Source organism: Thamnophis elegans, chromosome 2 (assembly GCF_009769535.1).
Source record: "Thamnophis elegans isolate rThaEle1 chromosome 2, rThaEle1.pri, whole genome shotgun sequence".
Taxonomy (NCBI): domain Eukaryota; kingdom Metazoa; phylum Chordata; class Lepidosauria; order Squamata; family Colubridae; genus Thamnophis; species Thamnophis elegans.
The window spans coordinates 90,168,838-90,192,817 of NC_045542.1; the positions used below are offsets into that span (position 1 = coordinate 90,168,838).

The window sequence follows — 23,980 nt, forward strand, 5'->3', positions numbered from 1 at the left end:
TTTAATTATACAGTGAAATATTAAAGCAGTTAACTAGAAGCTTCAGGCAAAGTGATACTAGTGAGCAATCTCTATGGGTGGTCCTTGAAAAATCCCTATTTAATGTATATTATACTATGAATATCTGTCCCACTGAGTTTTACATGGAGGTTTAAAATCTATAGCTCTCAACAGTTTGTCTTTCATTTATTAAGGAATGTGGCAAGAAGAACACCTCTTACATGTATTTTACCCTTGACAAAGGTAGTGATATCTTCTTCACTGTCAAAGATTGCAAGAGTCTGGAGCAAATTGTTCTCTAGCCATTCCCAATGGTTTGTAATTTCTTGACGATTTGAGCCTAGAGAGAGATTAAGAACAATCAGAGAGAAGATATAAACAAAGCTTTCACATACTAAAAGTGACACATATATAAAAGGATGAAAATGTTTATATTAGACAGTCCTTTGTCAAGTCATTTTCTTTTAAATTTCTATTCGGATCAGGAGTTTTTGTCCCTCATTTTATTAAAGAGTCCTAAATTAAAGGTCTGCGTTTCCATGCCAAACACCTCTAATATATGAGTAGCTGAAACTGGGCAAAACAGGAAATATTCATCAGTTTGTGTTTAAAAACTCTTTGCTTGCCTGATTATGTATCAGAACTTACCACAAGCCACTGTCCAATATATCTGAGAATCCTGTGTTTGATGCAAGATCCGATAAGGAGCAACTCTAGCACTGGAGTCCAAAACTACATCCAAAGTTCCCACGAGCAGTCCTAAGACAATTAAAATGCAGAAAAGAATATTATGGACACTATCTAATTAAAACAAAATGCGATGTAATCATGTATATTGAGCATAAGATTTTAAAAGACGGTAAATTATAAATTTGAAAATGTGTGGATCCAACTCTAATTGGATGTTTCAATGATGAGAAAAAACCCATTTGAAACCGTTACTGTTGGCAATTTACATGTTTGATTTTTAAAGGAAATATGAAAAGATTTCCCCTTGTTGCGATTGTGGTTCTGATATGCAAACTATTAAACATATTATGCAAGATTCCCATAATGTGCGCTCTTTGGTTCCTAGAAGATCTGCATGAAGATCTGCATACCCGAGGCGATCGCCTGGATAGCTGAACTGAACATCCAGCCCACTGCTGTACCCCCATAGAAGTTTTATATAAAATCATGTGGGTTGTGTGTATATGTTTACTTCTCTTCTGTCATGTTCTCATCATATGCTAAATAAATAAAGGAAATGATTTGCTTTTGTCTGGCATGACCAAGAGAGATGGTGGAATCCACTTTATTTGATATGTTCAAGCTGGTTTGATCAGCGCTTTCCAAACTTGGCAACTTCAACTTTCAGAATCGGGAATGCAGGATGGGGAATTCTGGGAACTGAAGTCTGTCCATTTTAAAGCTTGAAAAACACTGGTCTAGACAATCATCTGCCAAGGTCTTTTTAACTTTCGAATCCTGCACTGAGCAAGACATTGGGCTCAACAGCTTAAATGGCCTTTCCAATATTTTGATTCTATGCTATTAGGAAAAAAAATTAAGGGTGCACTGAGTTTTAAAGAATAATTATTCAAAATTCTGAGAAAATGTTCACATAGCTGATAATAAATTTTGCAGTGCTACGAAGACAATTTTTCTAGCAAGTAATATTTGTGCATGTTGCTAAAACCTGATGGAAGAAACTGCTCAAAGCAGGGATGGGGAGCCTGTGGATCATGGGCCAAACGCAGCTTGTAAGAACTTCTCTGAAGTTCTTCTATTTACTACAGCAATTTGAATTTTAGTAAATATTCAACCAGAACATTTCTAAAGCTTATAAACCAACTGGGGAACAACGTTCAAATGTAGCAGTACAGCTTCTTCGCTATATCATATGAGATGTTGACTGGACTTGTGGTTTATAATTCAGTTCAATGATTGATAAAATAATATCAGCCTCACCAGATAGGAAAGACAAGATAAACTAATTGTAAAACTATTTTACCAGAATCTTGCATGTCTGAAAGTAAAATGCTCCTGCTATCATCTTGACAACTTGACAACTTAGGGAGGGCTTCTTCTGAGCTTCTTCTCCATCCATTATGGGCTATGTTGCCTCTTATCTCACCCTTTTAAAATAAGAAACTCTTTGCCCCTCTCCCAAGATCTTTCTCACTGACTATTATAGACAATGATTTTCACTAATCTACAGTGACAAGAGATATGTACAAGTCACTCCTCTAATAAACAAGAATAACCAAGGATTATTAGATTAGGAGACAATTATTGCATAGATAATACCTAATGATAAGTTAAATGTATGTTAGTAAAGCTTCATCTCCAATTTGAATTCAAACAAACTCCTTTTTGTATTTGCCCACATGCAATTTCTACACTCAGCTGCTGACCAATTAAATGTATGCTTAATTAAAAAAAGATGGATTTACTCATTACACTAAACCAAAATTTAGTATAACGTATGACTCATTCAGAGAGGATTTTCAGTGACCAATCTCCCAATCTAAAATGAATGTTTTTTTTTTCCATTTTCAAATACATTAAATCCACAGCTGAGCATCTTCCAGAAGGTCCCTATTTAGGTGGGCTAGTGGTGAAGATGCCTGCCTCTGACTCAAAAGTTTCAATCCTAGGTAGCAGCACATGTTTCTCTCCTAGGGTACAAAGAAAAAAAATATCTGCCAAAAATTCCAAACTCCCCACAAGCATTAGGAAGGGCATTTCTTGTCTCTGAGATTAGATTAGAGAAAAGGGAGTTTCCAGTAACTGCTGAAAACATTTATACAATGGAAGGGTCATTTACTAATGAAGCAAATAAACTAGTAAGGTATGGTCAATTGTCAAACAAAGCAGTTGTGAAACAAATAAAGCATCTGTAAACAAGCTGTACGTGTAATCTATCCAATTACTGTACTGCATTCATCTGGAGTTTTTCAAAGGAAATTGAGATTTAATAAATTAATCACTAAAATCTGTAAGATAACCTAGGTGGGTGTTATGGTCGGGGGCATCTTATGTAGTGAAAAATACGGTTTTTTTTGAAACTGATTTTATATTAACAGACTTGTAACCACAATACTTATTGCTTAACATAAAATTTAAATATTCAGTTGTTTTCTCTACCCAAATGAATCCAATTAAGTACACATAGAAAGAACTATTTTACTACAGCACTATTATGGGTATGAGTATGATTTAGTATATCTTGATACACATTTTAGAGGTACTTTTTGTATACACTGCATAACAGTGCATCCTAGGGACAGAATATTTCCATGACATTTTCAATGGTATATTAAACCAGATTAATCAAAGATCTGGATGATTTCACAAATGGCAATATTCCAATATCCACCTCTAAACGCCTGTCATGGTAGCAGATTAGCCATTTTGAAAGCAATTTAATAGCAATAGCACTCACACTTATATACCGCTTCAGAGAGCTTTACAGCCCTCTCTAAGCTGTTACAGAGTCAGCCTATTGCCCCCAACAATCTGGGTCCTCATTTTACCCACCTCAGAAGGATGGAAGGCTGAGTCAATATTGAGCCTGGTAAGATTCGATCTGCCAAATTGCAGGCAGCCGGTAGTCAGCAGAAGTAGCCTGCAGTACTGCACTCTAACCACTGCGCCATGGTTTGCATGGGTTTGGGTGTTCATATGTGTGCCTTTGAATCAGTCTGGGCTCGACTGCCTGGTCAAGTCACTAGTTTCCTTGCAAAATTTCCCAAAAATGGTTTGCCATTGCCTCCTTCCTAGGACTGAGAGTCATCCAAAATCATGCAGCTGGCTTTGTGTCAAAGACAGGACTAGAACTCCTGGGTTTCTAGCCTGGTGTTTTAACCACTGTATCAAACTGGCTGACTTTTTAGTATTAGATAAGTGACATACCAATTCCCATTTTATGGGTTTGTTATTTTTTTAAACTACCTTGGAAATTTATTCAAGACAATAAAACTTGCAAGACTAATCCTGGTCTCTGAACATTCCCCAACTCCCATCCCAGGGCTGCCCTTTCCTGACCTTGTCTGCCTCCAGGGGATTTACCTTGAAGTAGGGCCTCCAGGCACCTACATTACTAATACAGTTAAATATTAAATGTGAAGTTGTCATAGGCTACTGGAATTTTGTTTTAATTGTTATCCATTTTTAACCCTTATTAGCACTTAAGAACTGTAGAGTCAAGAATATGGCTGTAACGGTTGACATTATCAAAATCAGAATTAAAATTACAAAATACAAAATTACAAGCTCTCTGTATCAGACTTCTTAGTTCATTGCTGCCTATAAGAAACATATTTACAAAATATGGAATCTGAACTTAAAATGTGGACATATTTATTTTATTAACATTCCACATCTTCTTCACAAGCTTAAAGTGGCGTGTGTAGTTTTCCTCATCCTATTTCTCTCCACAACAACCCTTTGAGTTAGGTTGAGTTTAAAAAGAGTGATCAGAAAGTCACCCAGAGTTCCCATGTTGAGGGTGGACTATATTTCTGAAGGAAAAATAACAACACTATCTTGTTTAAAGTTATCTACATTGTATCTGTGACTTTCTAGTTTTGCATATTGTTATAAAATATCAGGAAAAGACCTAGTGGCCGGAGTTGCATCTTTAAATTTTTTGTTTATATGTTTGTTATATTGTTTGTTTGTCTGTCTGTCTGTCCGTTCATCTACCCCTGATTATCTATATCATATATGTGAATTTCATAGTGCCAAGGAATTCATTTTAGCTCTACACATTGTGTGCTATTCAGAAATTTCCTGTTTTTTTTTTTTTACTACTTCTTCTTTTTGGCCCACCACCTCCCATCTCTCAAACAAAATGCATTTGAAAAGTTAAAGCCTGAAGTAAAACAACAAAACAAAACCGGGGAAGTATTGTTGAATGGTGGTGGTAGCGATCATCAATATGGAAGCCCTTTAAACTAATGAAAGTAGAATTTTTTGAAATGGATAGCCATAACCAATCTAAATAATACCTCTGCGATTCAAAGCTTCCATTTTATAAAGAAAACCGTAACTTTTAGGTTGAATATAATTTTATTATCTCTGAAAATAAGATTTTCAGCAATCCCAGATATTCCAATTGAAAGATAAGCCCACAGAACATCCCCTCTATATATTTTCGGGTAGGTGCCTGGTACAACATAACCTAAGGAACCCAACAACAGAATAGAATATCAGCCTTCAAAGAAAGGCCTATTCTGAAAAAAGAGGATGCCAATTACTAGTATAAAGACCGGATGGCACATAATTAATCCTTCAAGCCTGTCAAAGGAAACAGAAACGTTTACGGGTTAACACTTTCTCCAGCCAGAAGCATCTCCAGAAAACCGACTGGAGGGGGGCGGGGGAGAGGTCTTGCCAATCAAAGCATTAAGAAAAGAGGCCTCTCTGGAACCGATCGAGGCTGCTCCGTGTCAGGCTTTAAACTCTTCGGTGCAGATGTACAGATCGGGGGGGGGGGGACGCAAACCTACTCAAGAGGATGCCAAGACCCCCCTGGCAAGGAGGCTTCTCCGAACCTAGGCCCCGGCCCATCCGCAGATCGCCTCCTTCTCTCAGGGCGGACCTATCGGGGCCACGGCCATACGGGCGGCGGCGGCGGCCACTCCCTCCCTCCCTCCGGGTCCACTCACCCGTCAGGCCGCCCCCTTTGCCGTGGCCCCGCCGCCGCTGCTGGAGGAAGAAAGGGTTGGCCCGCTCGGTGATCCAGAGCGCATTAGCCAGCAGCACCTCCTCGGGGCTCAGCCACATGGTGATGGCGTTGCTGATGCTGCTGCGGCCCCGCTTGCTCAGCCACCGCCGCCACCACTGCCCTCGGCCGCCCGGGCTGGCTCCCCTCTCAGCGCTCGGGCCAGCGGTCACAGGTGGTCACGGGGCCGCTTACGCCGCCGTCAGAACGAGCAAGTTCGGAGGCGTCTGTCGGCTGCGCCTCCTAGCGGCGCGGCTGGCACAGGGCAGCCCAGGAGGCCAGGGATTCTCTCTCTCTCTATATATATATATTTATCTCTCCCCCGCCCCCCCCCCAATTCGCTCTGTTTAGTTTATTGCGGCCAAAGAAATCCCCAGAATTGGAGTCATATTTATTTTTCTTTGAGAGCGACCGAGATGTTTGCATTTGCTTAGCAGAACTAAAACGAAAATCAAACTGGTTTTGCTGAGGGGATGGTGGGCTGTGATGTCTGAGGTTATTATATAACGTGCTATATATAATATTTTATATTATTCTCTCTCTGTGTGTGTGTGTGTGTGTGTGTGTATCAGTGGTGGGCTGCAGGTGGTACGCCCAGGTACGCACGTTATCAGAGCCAGCCCAGAGCATCGGCTACCGTTCCGATACGGTGCTCACCGCAATGGTGCTACAGAGGGCCTACCCACCCATCCAAGCTCCTTACCGGTGTTTAAAGCAGTGTTTTTCAACCACTGTGCCGTGGCACACTAGTGTGCCGTGACATAGTGTAAGGTGTGCCGTGGGAAAATTACTTTATATATAGTCAATATAGGCACAGAGTTAAAAATTTTTAACATTTTCTAATGGTGGTGTGCCTCGTGATTTTTTTCATGAAAAAAGTGTGCCTTTGCACAAAAAAGGTTGAAAAACACTGGTTTAAAGGCTTCTGCGCTTCCGCGCAGGTGCATGGCACATACAGTGCCTGCACGACACTTCACGGAGCAACTGGAGCGTCGCGGAGGCACTAAGATGCATGCACACACTGCACGCATCCATGAGGATGCCACCGGCCCCATTCCAACCATTACGGTTGGAATGGAATTTGAAACCCACCACAAATCCCTAGCACCACGTAACGGAGTGAACTCCCGTTACTTGTCCCAGCTTCTGCCAACCTAACAGTTCAAAAGCAGATGCAAGTAGAAAAATAGGGACCACCTTTGGTGGGAAGGAAACAGAATTCTGTGCGTCCTTGGCATTTAGTCATGCCGGCCACATGACCATGGAGATGTCTTTGGACAGTGCTGACTCTTCGGCTTTGTAATGGAGATGAGCACTGCTCCCTAGAGTCAGGAACGACTAGCACATATGTGCGAGGGGAACCTTTACCTTTACTAATCTGGATTACCTGACAACGGTTACCGGATTAAGCCACTGCTGTTTAGGATCTAAGGCTGTGCAATGGTTGCAAATTGCACAGGAGTGTTCTTCAGGACTTTTATCTTTGCTCTTCATAAAGCAGCAATAACCATTTCAAGTTTCTGGATAAACCTAGTAAAAAAAAGGTTGTATTTAAAGAGTTGCGCTTTGGAGTCAACAATGATGCTAGATAACTTCTCAACCATGGGTGGAATTTTTAATTGGTTGCACCCCTGCCTGGAGAACATCTGATTTCTGATTTCAGTGATACTCACTGTTTGCCAGTTGCTTTCTGCACCTTTCCAAAGTAATCTGGACTCTTTTTAGTTTGGTTTCAGACTGACGCAAGGTACTGTGAGAGCATTAGTTGCACTTATTGATGATCTCTGGTGGGCTCAGAAGGACTGCAACCATTCCAGCCCTCCTTCATCTTTCAGCAGCCTTCAATTCCATTAAATAGTGAGTGATAGGTCACCTCAAGAAATGTCACTCGTCATGAGTCACTGCTTTCTGGACTAGCCACAATTTCAAATCATCTTCATATGCATGGTGCAGGAATCCAGTGCCAGGTCCCAGGGCAAGTATCACTGAAATCAGATGGTATTCTTCTGGACTATTTTAGGATGTTGGGCAAAGCATGGTGCTATGGTGGCTCTCTTCTTTGATCCAGGGCTAGTTCCAGTAGGTGTTAGTGGAAGAAGGAGAGTAAACTCCTACACGAGGTCTTTAATTGGTACCTGGTGCAACATTAATAATCCATTGATAATAATTAGGTATGTATATTTCTCCCCAACCAAGTGATGATGTCAAAATTGTATCCCAACAGATACAGGTTATATGAGTCTAGATGGGTTTGCTTAACCATAGCAAAATCAAATTCTTGCAAGTTTTGTATCTTCCAGTTCTCGGGATAGGATATTTTCCATCCATAGATCTTGGAAAAGACAACTTCCTTTGTAGTTTGCCTTCTTGATTTGTACTAAAACATATCAATTGCCATAGATCACCTATATCCATTTGGCATTTTTATGCTCAGTGTTCTGTGTAGATAGAAGCCATAAATCTTAATCTTGGGTTCTAGCAACATTCTTTTTTCTTCTTCTTTTTCTCCCATCTAACTCTTATCCCCTCAAGAAATTTAATATGATTTTCCTTGAAGATTATTATAATGAAAGGCAGATTACAGGGCAAATAGCAATAGCAGTTCAACTTATATACCGCTTCATAGGGCTTTCAGCCCTCTCTAAGCAGTTTACAGAGTCAGCATATTGCCCCCACAGTCTGGGTCCCCATTTTACCCACCTCGGAAGGATGGAAGGCTGAGTCAACCTTTGAGCCGGTGAGATTTGAACCGCCGAACTGCAGTTAGCAGTCAGCTGAAGTGGCCTGCAGTACTGCACTCTAACCACTGCGCCACCTCGGCTCTTAAATTAAAATGAATATGAACAGAATGCAGGGTTAAGAGCACAGCTCTCTGATTTTCTAGAATTGGTTCCCTGGGACATAAGATTACCATCCCTATCTCCTAAACCAGTCTCCTCCTTTTTTGATGCCTTAATTCTGGAGTGTGTCTGTCATTTTGAATTTCCAAGTAGGATGAGGGGGGAGAAGTGAAAAAGGGAAAAGACATAAACATGTGACCAGCCAGCTTGCAACTCACAGACATGCTAGGCCCTGAATCCAAAAATAATCCTACCGATTACCATATGCATTGAGATTTAGCAAGCAACGCAGTTCTCTCAAACACAGCTTCCATTGAACAACACTGAGTCTTTAAACAGCTTTTTATTGAAATGTATTACATTAGCAAACTCTAACATAACGGTATACACCATTAATGGTTCAGCATATACCACACAGCTACAATACAGTAATCTACTGACATCAAAATATGCAGACTATGATTTTTTGTGGCTGCCAGGCTACAGCTGATCACACAAGTCTGAAATTTTCGATTGTCAAGAGGGTGGCACACTACTTGCACGTGCCAAGATTAAACTCAAGGCAGATAGTCCTTTTCACTTTGCCAGCCTCTAGTAGCTTTCTGGATCGTTCAACTTCTTCACTGTTCTCATCAGTATAACTCACAATATGGCAATAAATTATTCAATTACATAAGCCCTGTCATTGTATTTTACATGCTCAGCATTTGGTATTTTAATAACTTTCACTTGTCAAATCCGCTCACTCCAATATCTTTCTCAACATTCTTTTTTACTTTTTTAAAATTTTGTGCATAGTTAATGTTGACCTGTATTTGGAAATCCTGAGCAGACATAACACCCTTAAGTACATAGCTATCTGCTGAATCTTGTTTGGGAAAAGAGCTAGGACTTAAGATGTTAGATATGCTCAAATCATGGTTCAGCACAATCACTGAAATGGGTCTGACATTTTTAAACCAATCCTTTGTATATTTGTAACAATGCCCTTTTCTTATTTAAAGCCACAAATCTTAAAAACATTTGAATGCATAGCCCTTAAATGGCACAGAAAGGGCATCTTCCTGATAAACCATTTCTTTTGCTGCAAGCTGCTCAGTAACTGAGATACTTCTAGCTTTTGTGCACTTCTGAAAGATGTTTTTTTTCCCTGACATAAGGCTTAGTGTGAAACTTTAATCACTTCAGTGACAAATGTACAGATGTAGAGAAAACAGGAGTGCAGTGAAACAAATGCTTCATTCTGATGGCTGCGCATCACAAAATAAAATAAAAATAAAAATCCCACAAATGCTGATTTTTCCACAACCACAGAGAAATTGCCTATTTATCCTCCACGTTTTGCTGGCAAATCTCAGTGTGGTTTCAGTTATTAACAGCAGGGAAGAATTCAATTTTCGCAGCTCTCTTTCATCCTCACAGGTACCCTGGGACAAAGGGTACCAATTGAACTACAAGGCCTAGGTGAAAATAATAAAGGCACAGAAGCCGACAGATACAAAAGCTGGCAAACCTTCTTATATAGTGCCTGGGTAATACCAGATTGAGGTTAATTCTTCCTGGAACAAATAACATTATGCTAACCACCACTACAACCATCATAATTATAACAAAATCAGGTTTTCCCCCCAGTCCTTGAATGTAACTAAGACAAGAAGTTTATTTGGAAAGGAAAATAGGACAATCAAAGCCATTCAAATTGCAATTTGCTTCACTGCTGGAAAAATGGCCACTTGTTTCACCAAGCTACAGAGCTGCATAAGTGACAGCTATTGTATATGTGTGCTTTTAGTTGATGCAGATCAGCCTCGCTAACTTGTTAGCAAATGTGATAGCTGGGCGTTTTAAGGTGTTTTTCACCCTCTCCCTGGAGCCACCAGCAGTGCTCAAATTACAGTGGGGGAAGTGAGGACTGTATTTCATCTGCTGTTTTGGGAAGAGCTGCAAAGAAGACCCCTGATTCCATAAAATTGGTGAAGTCAAAAGCTGGGGTTTTAGATTTCATGCAGACCTTGACCTCTCCCTCTATAATTTGAGCACTGGTTTTCAATGCAATTAAAACATGCAGTTTTAGAAATCTATTTATTTGAAAGATCACATATGTATTAGTTAGCCATTGCTAAAATTCAATTATAGATAACACCAGCAATTTCAAGGAGATAAATCATTCAACTCTTAAAACTAATGTAGGCATCCGGGAAACATTAGGACTACATCAATTAAGTGCATTAAGAACATCCTCTTGAAATTATATTCCCTTCGATTCTATCACTTGGATGCGCAAAAGTCGAAAGCTACAAGCAGACTAGTCAGGCATAAGTGAACAAACACAGAAAGAATCAAGAGAAAGGAAGACAATTCAAGTAAATGTACAAAAAGATATTTTCACAAAGCTTTCATTAATATGATTCAGCACCTCAGAATGCCTGACATCTATAAGGGGAAAATGGGGGGGGGAGGGAGGGCAATCAGAACATGAGCGAACAAGCCAACATCTTCAAAACGGTCACACATACAAGCGTTTACATAGCACCATCCATGCAAAAAAGCTTGCCAGTCTTCATAAATATGAATGAAGTCTCACACAATTCTTGTGAGGTAGGTATTATAACTATATTACAAATGAGTAAATAAAAGCACTGAATATAAATTTAGGACGACTGATGGAATAAAGTATTTTCAGTTTAGATCCAACCTGGGACATGTAAGTCACACCTTAGGGTTTATTTCCTTATATTCTGGACATTGGGAAAAGTGAACCAGAACTCCTCTTCCAACAAATCCATTAATATGTCTAGAACAGCTCATGAAAGGATTTTCCCAATTTTCAGCCCATATCTGGACTTACACACTGCTGGCTTATTGCCAATAAACTTTGAGTTCCTCTGCAATTGAAGATGCAATATAAACAAACCTATCTAGTACTAACTTTTTAAATGAAGACAGACAGTTTTCTCCAGTAATTGCATCTGGACAAACTTATTACATTGAATGTATTAATACATTGAACTAAAATAACCAAACAACACGATTAAGGTTGCAGTCTGTGGGGATGTAGTCTTCTAAAATTGAGGATAATGTAAACGTATGTGGGGGATAGACCTCAGAGCAGCAAGTCCTCCTGAACTATGTGGATATGTAAACTTACGGATCAATGCATATCTGCTCCCTTGTCTTTCCCACTGCTATCTTGGTTTCCTGCCTAGCCCCAGATATAATAGCCCTCATAAGTGAATATGGTTCTCTCTGAGACACTTTTTGCTCACGTTAACTTCATGTGCAAGTCTGCAGCAGCAATTTCTGCAGCTAGGATGCTTCTGTACAACTACAATGCACACTTAAGACTATCCGTATCAAGTATAAAAAGAATTGAAAGAATGCACAAAATCCTTTCCACTCATCCCTGGAAATAGCAGGACAGTAGACATACATTGCTAATATTTCATTGCAACTGTTCAGCTTCTAAATGGACACCAAAACCATGCCGTTGCCTTGTCAATGTAAGGTTTTGTACCAATATCTGTAGCAATTTCACTTAGCATAATAGTCCCTAATAAAAATATCTTCAAGGCCATGGTTAATATAGGTTAATGTAGTGAAATAACAAGGGGGAAAGTTAATAATCAATAAGGCAAAAACAAAGACAAAGCTATAGTTCAATTGACAAAGAGTCAATTGCTCTGTCAAGATACGCTCTTTCTATTGAGATGCTATAAACCTGATTTGCTTTTTAATTAAACCATATATGACAATAAATGAGCAGCTGTTAAAAGTATTACTCTGCCCCATCCCCCAACTTCCAGTTGGATTAGTTTGAGATGCTGGAGATTCTAATGCAACTCTCTGTACATTGTTTGGTTGGGGTAACCTGTGTTAAACCACTGGGGAAAAATTGGGACACAGCAGATCTGAGCTGTCCTTCTCTGCTAGAGGTCACTGTCAACAACTGACAATAATGGAATATCATGATACTTCTTCAGGCCTTTGTCTAGCTCTAGAAGTTCAAATGAATACGGTGTTGACTGCTTCTGAAGACACTCATTACAACACAGTTAACATGGAAGCTTGATCACAGCATAGACTGTGTAACTACTCCCATTTATTGCTCTCTGACAAGTGCAGTTGCAGCCCCTTTTTCCCCTCTTAAGCTTCTTTCCAATGCACTTTTTCCCACCCTTCCTATAACTTAAAAGAAATACTGCTTTATGCTTTTCATGCTTACAATAAGATGGAAGTTGTATTGATCCTTTCAACAGTGCCAGCCCTGGAAAACTCTACTTCCTACACTTTTCCCCACTCTCACCAATTCTATATTCTTTAGATAGAAAATGCATGATAAATAACAGCAGTGAGGAACAGTATGAATACAGGTGTATGCAAGGCAAGGGAGAATAGTATAAATTGGAACATGTATCGAGAGAGAGGGAAAAATTAAGTAGCAGCATTAATTAGAAAAATCCATAAACAACACATTGTAAAGTGACTAATCGAAAATGAGCTTGTGGAAATTTAGTAAAGATTTCAATTAAAAATAAAACAGTTCAGGTGGCTAAATTACAGGTGAAACTCAAAAAATTAGAATATCGTGCAGAAGTTCATTTATTTCAGTAATGCAACTTAAAAGGTGAAACTAATATATGCGATAAGACTCATTATATGCAAAGCAAGATACTTCAAGCCGTGATTTGTCATAATTGTGATGATTATGGCGGACAGCTCATGAAAACCCCAAATCCACCATCTCAGAAAATTAGAATATTACATGCTATCAATAAAACAAGGATTGTACATAGAACAATATCGGATTACTGCCTCAATGCGGAGTGGCATGGAAGCTATCAGCCTGTGGCACTGCTGAGGTGTTATGAAAGACCAGGATGCTTCAATAGTGGCCTTCAGTTCTTCTGCATTGTTCAGTCTCATGTCTCTCATCTTTCTCTTGGCAATGCCCCATAGATTCTCTATGGGGTTCAAATCAGGCGAGTTTGCTGGCCAATCAAGCACAGTAATCCCACAGTCATTGAACCAGTTTTTGGTGCTTTTGGCAAAAGTTGCTCTCATCAGAAAAGAGGACTTTGGACCACTGTGCTTTATTAAGACCAGGATCAATGCAGTCGTCTACCAGGAGATTTTGGAGCACTTCATGCTTCCTTCCACAGACAAGCTTTATGGGGATGCTGACTTAATTTTCCAACTGCCCACACTGCCAAAAGCACCAAAACCTGGTTAAATGACTGTGGGATTACTGTGCTTGATTGGCCAGCAAACTCGCCTGACCCGAACCCCATAGAGAATCTATGGGGCATTGCCAAGAGAAAGATGAGAGACATGAGACCGAACAATGCAGAAGAGCTAAAGGCTGCTATTAAAGCATCCTGGTCTTCCATAACACCTCAGCAGTGCCATAGGCTGATAGCTTCCATGCCACGCCGCATTGAGGCAGTAATTGCTGCAAAATAGGCTCAAACCAAGTACTGAGTACATAAGCATGCTTATACTTTTCAGAGGTCCGATATTGTTTTATGTACAATCCTTGTTTTATTGATTGCATGTAATATTCTAATTTTCTGAGAGAGTGGATTTGGGGTTTTCATGAGCTGTAAGCCATAATCATCACAATTATGACAAATCACGGCTTGAACTATCTTCCTTTGCATGTAATGAGTCTTATCTCATATATTAGTTTCACCTTTTAAGTTGCATTACTGAAATAAATGAACTTTTGCACTATATTCTAATTTTTTGAGTTTCACCCCTGTATGCCTTAAGACTGTACATTTTTAACATTGACTGAATTATATAATGATTCATCTTTGTTAAAGTTAGACCGCACCACCATTCTGTTTTTGATATAAAGCTGAGTGTTGATGACTAGGAAAGCAATAGAGATTGCTAATTAAATTCTTAGCATTTGCTGCACAGTATTTGTCAGAATACTTTTGGGGAAAGCATGATAATAAAAATAACATAAGCAGATATTCTGTAGTGTGGTTATAGCCATGGTTTCCTATGCCACTTGGCTTGAAACTTTTAAGCTTTCATTTTACTATATAAAAACATGTGGCTGGAACAACTGATTTACCTATTATATTTCAACGTTTTCCTTTGCTTTTGGGTACAACAATCTATTTCTGAATAGAGAAAAATTGATTCCTCTACATTTTTGAAAATTGTAATTAGGAGCAATTTATGAAGGCTAGGCTATAATTGCATTTATTCAATATGAATTAATCATAAATCTTACTTTATTTCAATTTTCTACCATATACTTAAGAGGGGCACATGGAGAATTCCAGCAAAATAAACTAGACAGATGCCCCTCCACATAGTTCAGCTTTAACGTCCATCAGCACTAGCTAACGGGAGAAATAAGATATCATAGGAATTGCAGTTTCAAATATCTAGTATGCAGAATGTATTTTTATTGTATATAAATATTTGGGATGTATGGTTAATATTCTTTTTTACATTCCTCAGAAGCTGTCATCATTTTATATTGATGATATTCTCTTCAGGTTGTTAAATTACAATGATTTGAATCACCCTTCTGGAAATTAACATATGAAATTAGCTTTCTTAATAAAAAGTCCCTTTCTGTTACTGTAAAAAAGCTTTGTGGAAGGCCTGGCAATACCCACAAGAAAAGGCATATTACCCTTTCTCTTGGCCATCCATATAAAATGGAAAAGGAGCTTCAGAGAGATGCCCAGGAAAATCACGGGATGCAGGTTGGGTGAACTTATGTGAACTCTGCACAAAATAGTTTTTGCATATGTTGAGTAAGTTGAAAATCTGTGTTCCTTGGTCAACATGAGAAGATACCCACAATTTGCTATAACATCAGTGGTACCATATACTTTCATAGTGCAAAAAAGAGGAAATGCAAAGTTATTATGGATTGAAACACTATTTGTATGGTAATACTACATCATATATTTCAGGCAGGCATCAGACTTTGGGATGCAATCACCTTCAATTAATTAATTTAAATTATATTAATTCAAATTTAAATTACCCAACTGCCATCTAGTTCCTGCAGGGTAGGTTTCAGCATGCCATTCAAACGTCAGTTTCAGTCCTTGGCCAGAAAAAGGTTACATGCTTCTGCTGTGCACCAGCATTTCTAGGCCTCTGCCTTCCTCACTGCTGCACTCCAGTTAGGAAAGCAGCAGACTGGAAGAAGAGGTAGTTCAGGTTTCCATCTGCTGCTACTTATCTGTCCTCAAAGCAGCAGTATCATTGGGCCTAAGGGCATGGTCCTTCAGAATAAGCAGTCCACTTTGGGAATGCCCTCTGAGCAACATCTATTGAGTGTCCAGCTAGAGGAGGAGGGGTGGTGTTAATACTGCCAGGGAAAGCACCTGGATGGTGGAGACCAGAGGAGTAGGCCTCAGGCAATGGGTCTTCTTGGGGTTGCTCTTGACAATTGTGTAGTTTAGGAACATTACGAAATTCAGACTATTGTATTAGTATAACTAAGTGCTACATTTACTGCAATATTTTCTGAAAGTGTCCATGTAGTTATCACAACAGCATAATGTCTAGCAGTTAACCAATCTTTTTGAAACCCTTTTTTCAATTTCTAATAGCATAACCTAGGAGTAACAAGTACTTATGCTCAAATATCCATAAACTACTTTCCAAGAATTTGAAGCTGGGCTAAGAACTCTTGTTCACTTGATTAGACAAGTGTATTGCACTGCCTGTAAAACAAAACACATGGCAGCTTTTTTGTTACAGTGATAAAACTCCTTCAGGAAACAATACTTTATGTGTCACATATAATAGATCCCACACACACCCCTCTCATCCTACTCCCTCCCATACCATCTTTTAGCTAGGGCTATATATTGTATTTTGCATTTCTGTATTGTAGCATTTTATTTATATAGTTTTATCAATTTAATATTGTAAGCCAGAGTTACCCTGTGATAAGATGGCCAATAAATTTAATAAATAAATATATACGCCAAATCTCAGGATATGAAAACATCTGTATTATAAATCTTGACCAAAATGAGTTGACAGGCAACTGTCAATTATTAAATATTTCACGTCTTAATCTTAAAACTTTCCGTTCCAGATAATGCTGCTTTTAATGACTTGGGCAACAGTCGAAGTATTCATGATTGGAAAACTAGCTGCAACTCGTAGTGATCTCTATAGCCTAACTATCTGCAAAAGAAACCAGGCAGAATTAGAGTTTAGTGTTAAAGCAAAGGTCCTTGCATGCAAACTCTGTCCCTAGTATTTCCAGTTTCAGAAGGTCTCAGATCTAAGCCTGGAAAGGACTTTTATGCTCCAAGATCCCAACATGCCAATGACAATAGAGATGAGATTGTGTTTTGGTATTATCTGGCATATGTCAGGTAAAAGTTCAATTCATGGAGTAAATTGCACACATACACAATTGGGGATTATGAGATTAGATAGTAGCCCAAACCATAATTGCTCTAGTACTTATTCATATAGGGTGATTCCAGCATAAAAGTTAAATCCTACATCCTTCGTGGGATATAGAAAATTTCCATATCTGTTAAAAACTCATTTTCCAATTTACAATTCATACAGTCAAATGGCCTCCTCCTTTTAAAAAAATGCTGCCTTGTCCCAATCAAAAATATATTAGTTATACCTAAATCTCCTCAATAGTTAATGAAATTGAAATGGGAAAAATTCTGGATTCCTCTTTTTCTTAAAGTTCCTTATATGTGGTTGTTTCCAAAGATATATATGTATTTTCAGGGATGAGTAAACTGTGTGGAGCTATTCCGATAACATAATTTTAACTATCCCACCAATCTTATTAAAGTCTCAATGACTATTAAGATTTTAACGTATCATAATAATTCAGGTCGGGTCTCCACATGGTCAACATTGGGTTAAAAATAGGTTTATATTAAAAATATAAGGTATGCCAATGGTGTTGGTAATCAATAATTGTAGATTTATAATGAATAGGAAAGGTGCTGAATTTTTTTAGAATTATCACAACTGCAGCTATGCACTACACACTTTTCCAAAAGAGAGCACTTCACATAAGATAACACTGTCTCCTATTGATAGATAAATATAACTACAGGATACTGGCAGTGTGAAAAGAAAAAAAAGTGCAGGGCTTTTCTGTCTGTCTATTCAAGTAATATCACAATAGTCTTACACCTGTCCTCAATACTATTAAACTCCACCCTAACCATTTCAATTTTAATTCATAATACGTCAAAACTGTGCTTCTAAAAGAATTATGTTCCGAGGGGTTTTTTTAATGGCTAATGGAGTATATTGAAACTTGCCTGGCACATACACACACATATATGTCCATGCTGCCAGTGCTACATTTTAAAAACTCTATATATCAACCATTCAAGAATGATCAGCTCTATAGAATGGCCCTCCTAATAACACTGGCTAAGCATTCCACCTAGCAAAGAGTCCAGAGCTAATTTCACATTTTTTGCATTGAAGTTTCAGCATGACTACATTCCAGGGCAGAAGTAATGATTTTGAAAGCCTAACCTTTGTAGGAACACCCCCCCCCCCCAATAATGTCTCTTCATTTACAGCTTAAGCTGTCTACGCGACAAGTCACATACATAACATATCTTACCTTTCTAGTAGTTTGGTTTTTTTTTCATCAATCAAGCGTCATATAGAATCAAGCTTGTTTTCTCTATATATTTTTATATAGAGAGACCTCAAATTTACAATGGGAAAAAATGACATTGTCACTTATTTTACAGAGCTTCCTCAACAGGAACACTAAGGAGCCATAACATAGTTCAAATCTCCTTTTTTTTTTTTTTTTTTGCTGAAGCAGCATTTTGGCTGCTTTAAAAACATGATTGTTTTTGTCCTTTTACCTGTCTGTTTTTGCATCAAAATACTTTTTTTTTTTTTACCGTGTCTCACCATTCTAATCAAAACTGATTTCCTCCAGCATTTAATGCCCCAGCTGCCTGTCTTCCTCACGTGCTTCACAATAGTGATCTCCTCAGGAACAGAATTAGCTTCAGAAAAGTGTTGCTTTGCGAATACAGTTACCTCAAGTAAAAACATGTAGGAAGGAAGCTTCCAGATTTTTTTTTTTTTTTTAGTATATAACACCAACATTATTGGCTTCTTAAAAATCTGAGTGAAAAAAGAACACATATCTTAAAAATCAAGCAATAATATATATTTGTGATTCCTGGATTCTTCTTAAGAAGTCTTAATCATGTCACGCTCAAAGATTGGGTTTATAAATCTCAACGGAATCCTTGAAAGTCAGTAAAAGGCTGTAAAAATGTCACTTTCTGTGTCTGTTGTTCCTTTCTCACCAAGCAACTTCTGGCCATTTAGCCACAATAATAGGATGTGAAAAAAATCCTCCAAATCCAGGAAAATGTCATAGGTTGCAATCTGCTGTTGTGATAGTTTCTTTTGTTAAACAGCAATATATATATATATATATATATATATATATATATATATATATATATATATATATATATATATATATATATATATATATATATATATATATATATCCCTTTGGAATAGAAGTGTTCAATGTGAGATTAAGGACAAAATTAAAAGTAACTTTGGGCAGTTAGCCTATCAGCTCCTGCATCAGGCAAGTAAGCTGCAAACATGGTAATTTATTGGTTTGGAAAATAAGAGAACTATCACGTGCCTACTCAAGAAACAGGACTGTTGTACAAAATTAAAACGGAGTAGGGCAAAATCTCTAGCATACTGACACCATCATGTTGGCATTGCTAATGGTAATTCTGTCAACTCGGCAACCTCCAACAGCCGACCTTGTGCACATACTTCATCTGTTCAGAGACGTCATCCTCAGATATTGCCTCAGCTGAGCTTCACCTTTGCAGCCTGGCAGCCAGGCACAAGTTCTGGAAAAAGGCAGCTCTTCTTCAGACAAAGGACATCCATGGAAGGAGTACACAACAATAGGAATGAGAAACGGAAAAGGGAAAGGGAAAGAGAGCAAAGCAAGAAGAATGCAGATTCCCTTTCAGGTCTTGTTCTCATCGTAGATGTCCAAGACAGGCTCGATCGAAGAGAAATCATTCTCATAGACCAGGCTCCGAGGGGAGAGAGAATTACGGTGGAAAAAATGGCCACCTACAAAAGAAGCAACAATAAAAATGGTCAGAAACGAGGAGAGAAATAAAAAGGAAAGTGATTAACAATGTGTTGCCAATGTTTTGTTTTTATTCCATGTAAATTCATCCTAGAATTATGCTGTATTTAATATTATTTGAAACAAGACTGGTGGAAAATCAGAAAAACATTCAAACTACATTTGGATATATTCACTGGGAAACACTGGAAAATATAGCTTATAAGACAGTGGTAGACATCAAGAAGTCATAATATTGTCAGTTAAATATAACTTTAAAAACAAATATGCTTATTATATCATATGAGACCGTTCTGGATTGATCAAGGTGAATAAGAAATTTCTTATATCACAACATACTTTAACAAAGATTAGTGTTAGATAGAAATATTTGTTTCATGTCTATTTTTCAAGAGATAATTAAAATAGTTTTTCCAACAATGGAATATAGAAGAATCACACAATCCAAAATATCATTTTAGTTACAAAATTTGTTCATCAGCTACTTCCTTTTTTCTGCTACTCTACAAATAGAAACAACTTAATTCCTCTTGAGATCTGGGATAAATACTTCTCATTCAAAGCGCTTCTAAGTGGGACCTGTAAATCCTTCTAATAAATGATTCCCTTCCCAATTGGATTCCAAATTAAAGAGAAAACCCCAAAGTAAAGTTCAGTTGAAAAGCAACAAAACTTCAAGCAAAGATTTAATTTTACCAGAGTTTCTGCTTTAAAATCTGCTTGGTTAGGGCATCTGTGTTAGCGTCTCTTTTCACTGCTATAAATAATTCCTTGTGTTTCAAAAGGCTGCCTTAACTTTACCACCCTCATAGTATATATGTATGTATGTATGTATGTATGTATGTATATGTATATGTGTGTGTGTGTATATATGTATGTATGTATGTGTGTGTATATATATATACATATATATATAAAGTCACAATCCCTGGTATGCCCAAATATTAGTCTCCCTTTATTTATTTATCAGCATAAATATAACACCAGGGGTTGTGACTTTAAGTATATATATATATATATATATATATATATATATATATATATATATATATATATATATATATATATATATATATATATATATGAGATCCCACTAATGATCAACCAAATAATATTTTATATCTAATTAGCAAATAGTATTTTGGAATAATATCAAATAAAATATTGAATTGGATGCTATCAGAGAATATTTTGGCCACCGAGCAACCTAGATTCAGCTCTGGATTCCCAGCAATAGACAAATACACAATTTTACATCGTTGGCTAAGACTGTACTCCACCCAAAAACATATTTTATGTTAACTTTATAACTTTATAAAGGTGGTACTTGACTCACCACCACATGACAATCTCTGGAAGAAACTAGTTGTTACATCAATCAATTGTTGTCTCCTTAAATTGAAAATAGTATTGCGCAACAGTAAGGGCATAAATTAAGGGAAATCTCAGTGCTGATATAACTGAACCTAACCCCACCCCAAAACCAAAGATATATTCTTGTCCCTTAATTATTTGTAATTCATGCATTAACAATATTGTTGAACATTTTTGCCAAGCCAGAATTCCATCTTCCATCTTTTGCACATTGGTCCATTTTATTATTCCTTATGTTGATAATATGGTCATCCTATCCCAGTCGTGTGTATAAATGCATTAATTCTATTGTCTTATTGCTATAAGGTGATACTTCTTAAAATTCAGGACCCCTTCCCATTTTTAAAAGTTATGGACACACACACAATAATGAGATTTTTTTGAAAGTATCTTCAATGTCAGGCAAATAATTTTGGTTTCATGGAACCCCTGATTGTTTGGGAATATCCAGGACCCTTCAAATCATACTTTAAGAAACACTGCTCTAACAAACGTTTTGGTAATCTCAGGGAAGCATTTTAAAGATACAATTGCTTGTAAAATTACCCAGAGACTTATTACGCAGGTCAAAACCTTTAAGTACTTTGATGTATTTTCTTAAATCTTCTGCCTATTACACTAATCAAGAGAGTGAGTTAAACTAAAAATTCAAATAGCAGTGTTATTATTATGAAATACACGTAAGGTATTAACTCAGCCACAGCAATTAAACTATTTGAAGCTAAAAGTTCTTAATGTGATGTGATATGGTACAGTACTCAGATATGCCTCTAGGACACTTCAGCCTTAGAAGTCATCCAATCAAAATTCCTAAAAGTTAACATTTGCTTTTTTCAACTCTTAGTGATCTCATATGGCAAAATCTGGGCTACATCTGTTTTGGGCTTATCTAAAATTTTATCATCTCAGATTCTGGTTGAAGCTAGTACGTTTGGGAACTTCAAGTGTTCTTCAATTTTTATTTACTGATATTAATGATCTCCTGGGTTTAGCATCTTTCTAGATTGAAAGTTGAGCCCCAGGATAGTTTTCTTGCATATTCAATTCTGAATTTTCTTTGAGCTCCCCTATCAAACCAAAAACGGCAATTATATATCTAAGTATTCATATTTATTTGTTCAAATATTGAGATGGGAGTACAGCAGAGGTGGTATTCAGCAGGTTCTGACCAGTCTTGGAGAACCGGTAGTGGAAATTTTGAGTAGTTTGGAGAATATGTAAATACCACCTCTGACTGCCCCCTCCCCCATCTATTCTCTGCCTCCCGAGTCCCAGCTGATCAGGAGGAAATGGGGATTTTGAAGTATCCTTCTCCTGGAGTGGGGAGGGAATGGAGATTTTACCGTATTCTTCCCCTGCCACGCCCACCAAGCCACACCCACAGAACTGGTAGTAAAAGAAATTGAATCCCACCATTGGAGTACGGTACTTACCAACTAGGTTTAGCCATAATCTACTATATAGACTCTGTTCTTAATCTGGCCAATATTTTCCAAATATTTCCCTCAAGTTTAGCTCCCATTATTATCACCTTCAATTTATTTCAAACTCATTAAGAAGATGGCTTCCTGACACACCACTTGCTGCCAAATGACAAAAGGTTTATAATTGGAAGGATAAAATTTATTTCCTTCTTTACGAATGAGGGGGAAAAAAATCTTGCTTTATATACCAATTGTCTGGTATTGATCTGGTTTTATTAATCTAAGTAAGGACGGCAGCCAGAAAAGGAGCCACCAGTCAGCATTAGCTTTAATTAATTTGGGCAGACTTGAAGATTTTCCAGAATTCAGTTGCTATGCAGGCTCTTAGTTTATGGAATTGAACTGGGGGCCTATTCTGAGAAAGGAAGGATGGTGCCCTCTTCTGGTTTTGATAAAAAGACTTTTTTTTTTATATTATCAAAGATCTTTTAAAAAGGACACATGTATTGGATTGCAATGATTGGGTGACATAGAAACCAGTTACCTTGAATATTTTCTCATGCTTAAGCTAAAAAATTCAGTCTTTGATTTTCCTTCAGTATTATGCTTCCTACAAGCATAATATTATGCTTAAACACTTAGATTTTTAACTGAAAAATTGAATCTATGAAAAGTGGATGGATGAATGGATTTATATTGTCTATACCAGTGGTTCTCAACCTTCCCAATGCCGCGACCCTTTAATACAGTTCCTCATATTGTGGTGACCCCCAACCATAGAGAAGCCGTGTCTCGATTCCTAAGAACATGGAAAATATGTGTTTTCTGATGATCTTACCCTGTGAAAGGGTCGTTCGACCCTCAAATGGGTCGCGACCCACAGGTTGAGAACCGCTGGTCTATACAGAACTAGGGGGAAATGAATAAAAGAATGAATGAATATAGAACTAAAACAATTTGCTCCAGAATCATTTGCGTAATCCTTATTACAGATTAAACCACTAACCCTTTTGATATTAAAAATAAAGATTTACAATGCCATACATCAGTTCTAATTTGAAGTGAATTGTTAAATTTAACATAAGTTTGGATGTACTGTACAACTGATGTTGGTTCTGTTCACTGGATTCAAATGACACGTCAACTACTTTTCTGCAAAATTCTCTCATTCTCTTATACTGGCAGAATATAGTTTGCTAATGTTACAGATAAACCAAACAGCCATTTACCCTATTAACGTCTGTAAAGAAAGCTTGAAATTTTTCATTCCTGATTCCTCCCCCTGAACTTTGAGAAATCATGGCGGATAAATGAAAGAATTTTGAAGGTTTATTCTTCTGAATAAAAATCTGAGGAACTTAACATTTTTTAAATACTGTCACAAAGAAGTTATTCAATGCCTACTCTCTGTCATCTGATAGGGTATGACACAAAATAGGTAGCAGATTCCATTTAAACAATTCAACAATCTAACTAGAGATTGTTATTG

General features: G+C 37.6%; 2 protein-coding genes across 2 annotated transcripts in view; both read right to left on the bottom strand.

The window, feature by feature from the left end:
- TBC1D9B (TBC1 domain family member 9B) overlaps positions 1 to 5,901 on the bottom strand; it is a 41,037-nt gene extending 35,136 nt beyond the window's left edge. Inside the window, exons 1-3 of the mRNA XM_032209557.1 lie at positions 5,655 to 5,901; positions 649 to 759; positions 222 to 340 (exon numbers count right to left, since the gene is read on the bottom strand). Of these exons, the coding sequence (XP_032065448.1) occupies positions 222 to 340; positions 649 to 759; positions 5,655 to 5,772 (348 nt within the window). The 5' untranslated portion in view covers positions 5,773 to 5,901. The remainder of the gene's footprint in view (positions 1 to 221; positions 341 to 648; positions 760 to 5,654) is intronic.
- Positions 5,902 to 14,370: 8,469 nt separating this feature from the next.
- Positions 14,371 to 23,980, bottom strand: part of RNF130 (ring finger protein 130) — a 46,335-nt gene continuing 36,725 nt past the window's right edge. The window contains exon 8 of the mRNA XM_032210852.1: positions 14,371 to 19,674. Coding sequence (XP_032066743.1) covers positions 19,565 to 19,674 — 110 coding nt within the window. The 3' untranslated portion in view covers positions 14,371 to 19,564. The remainder of the gene's footprint in view (positions 19,675 to 23,980) is intronic.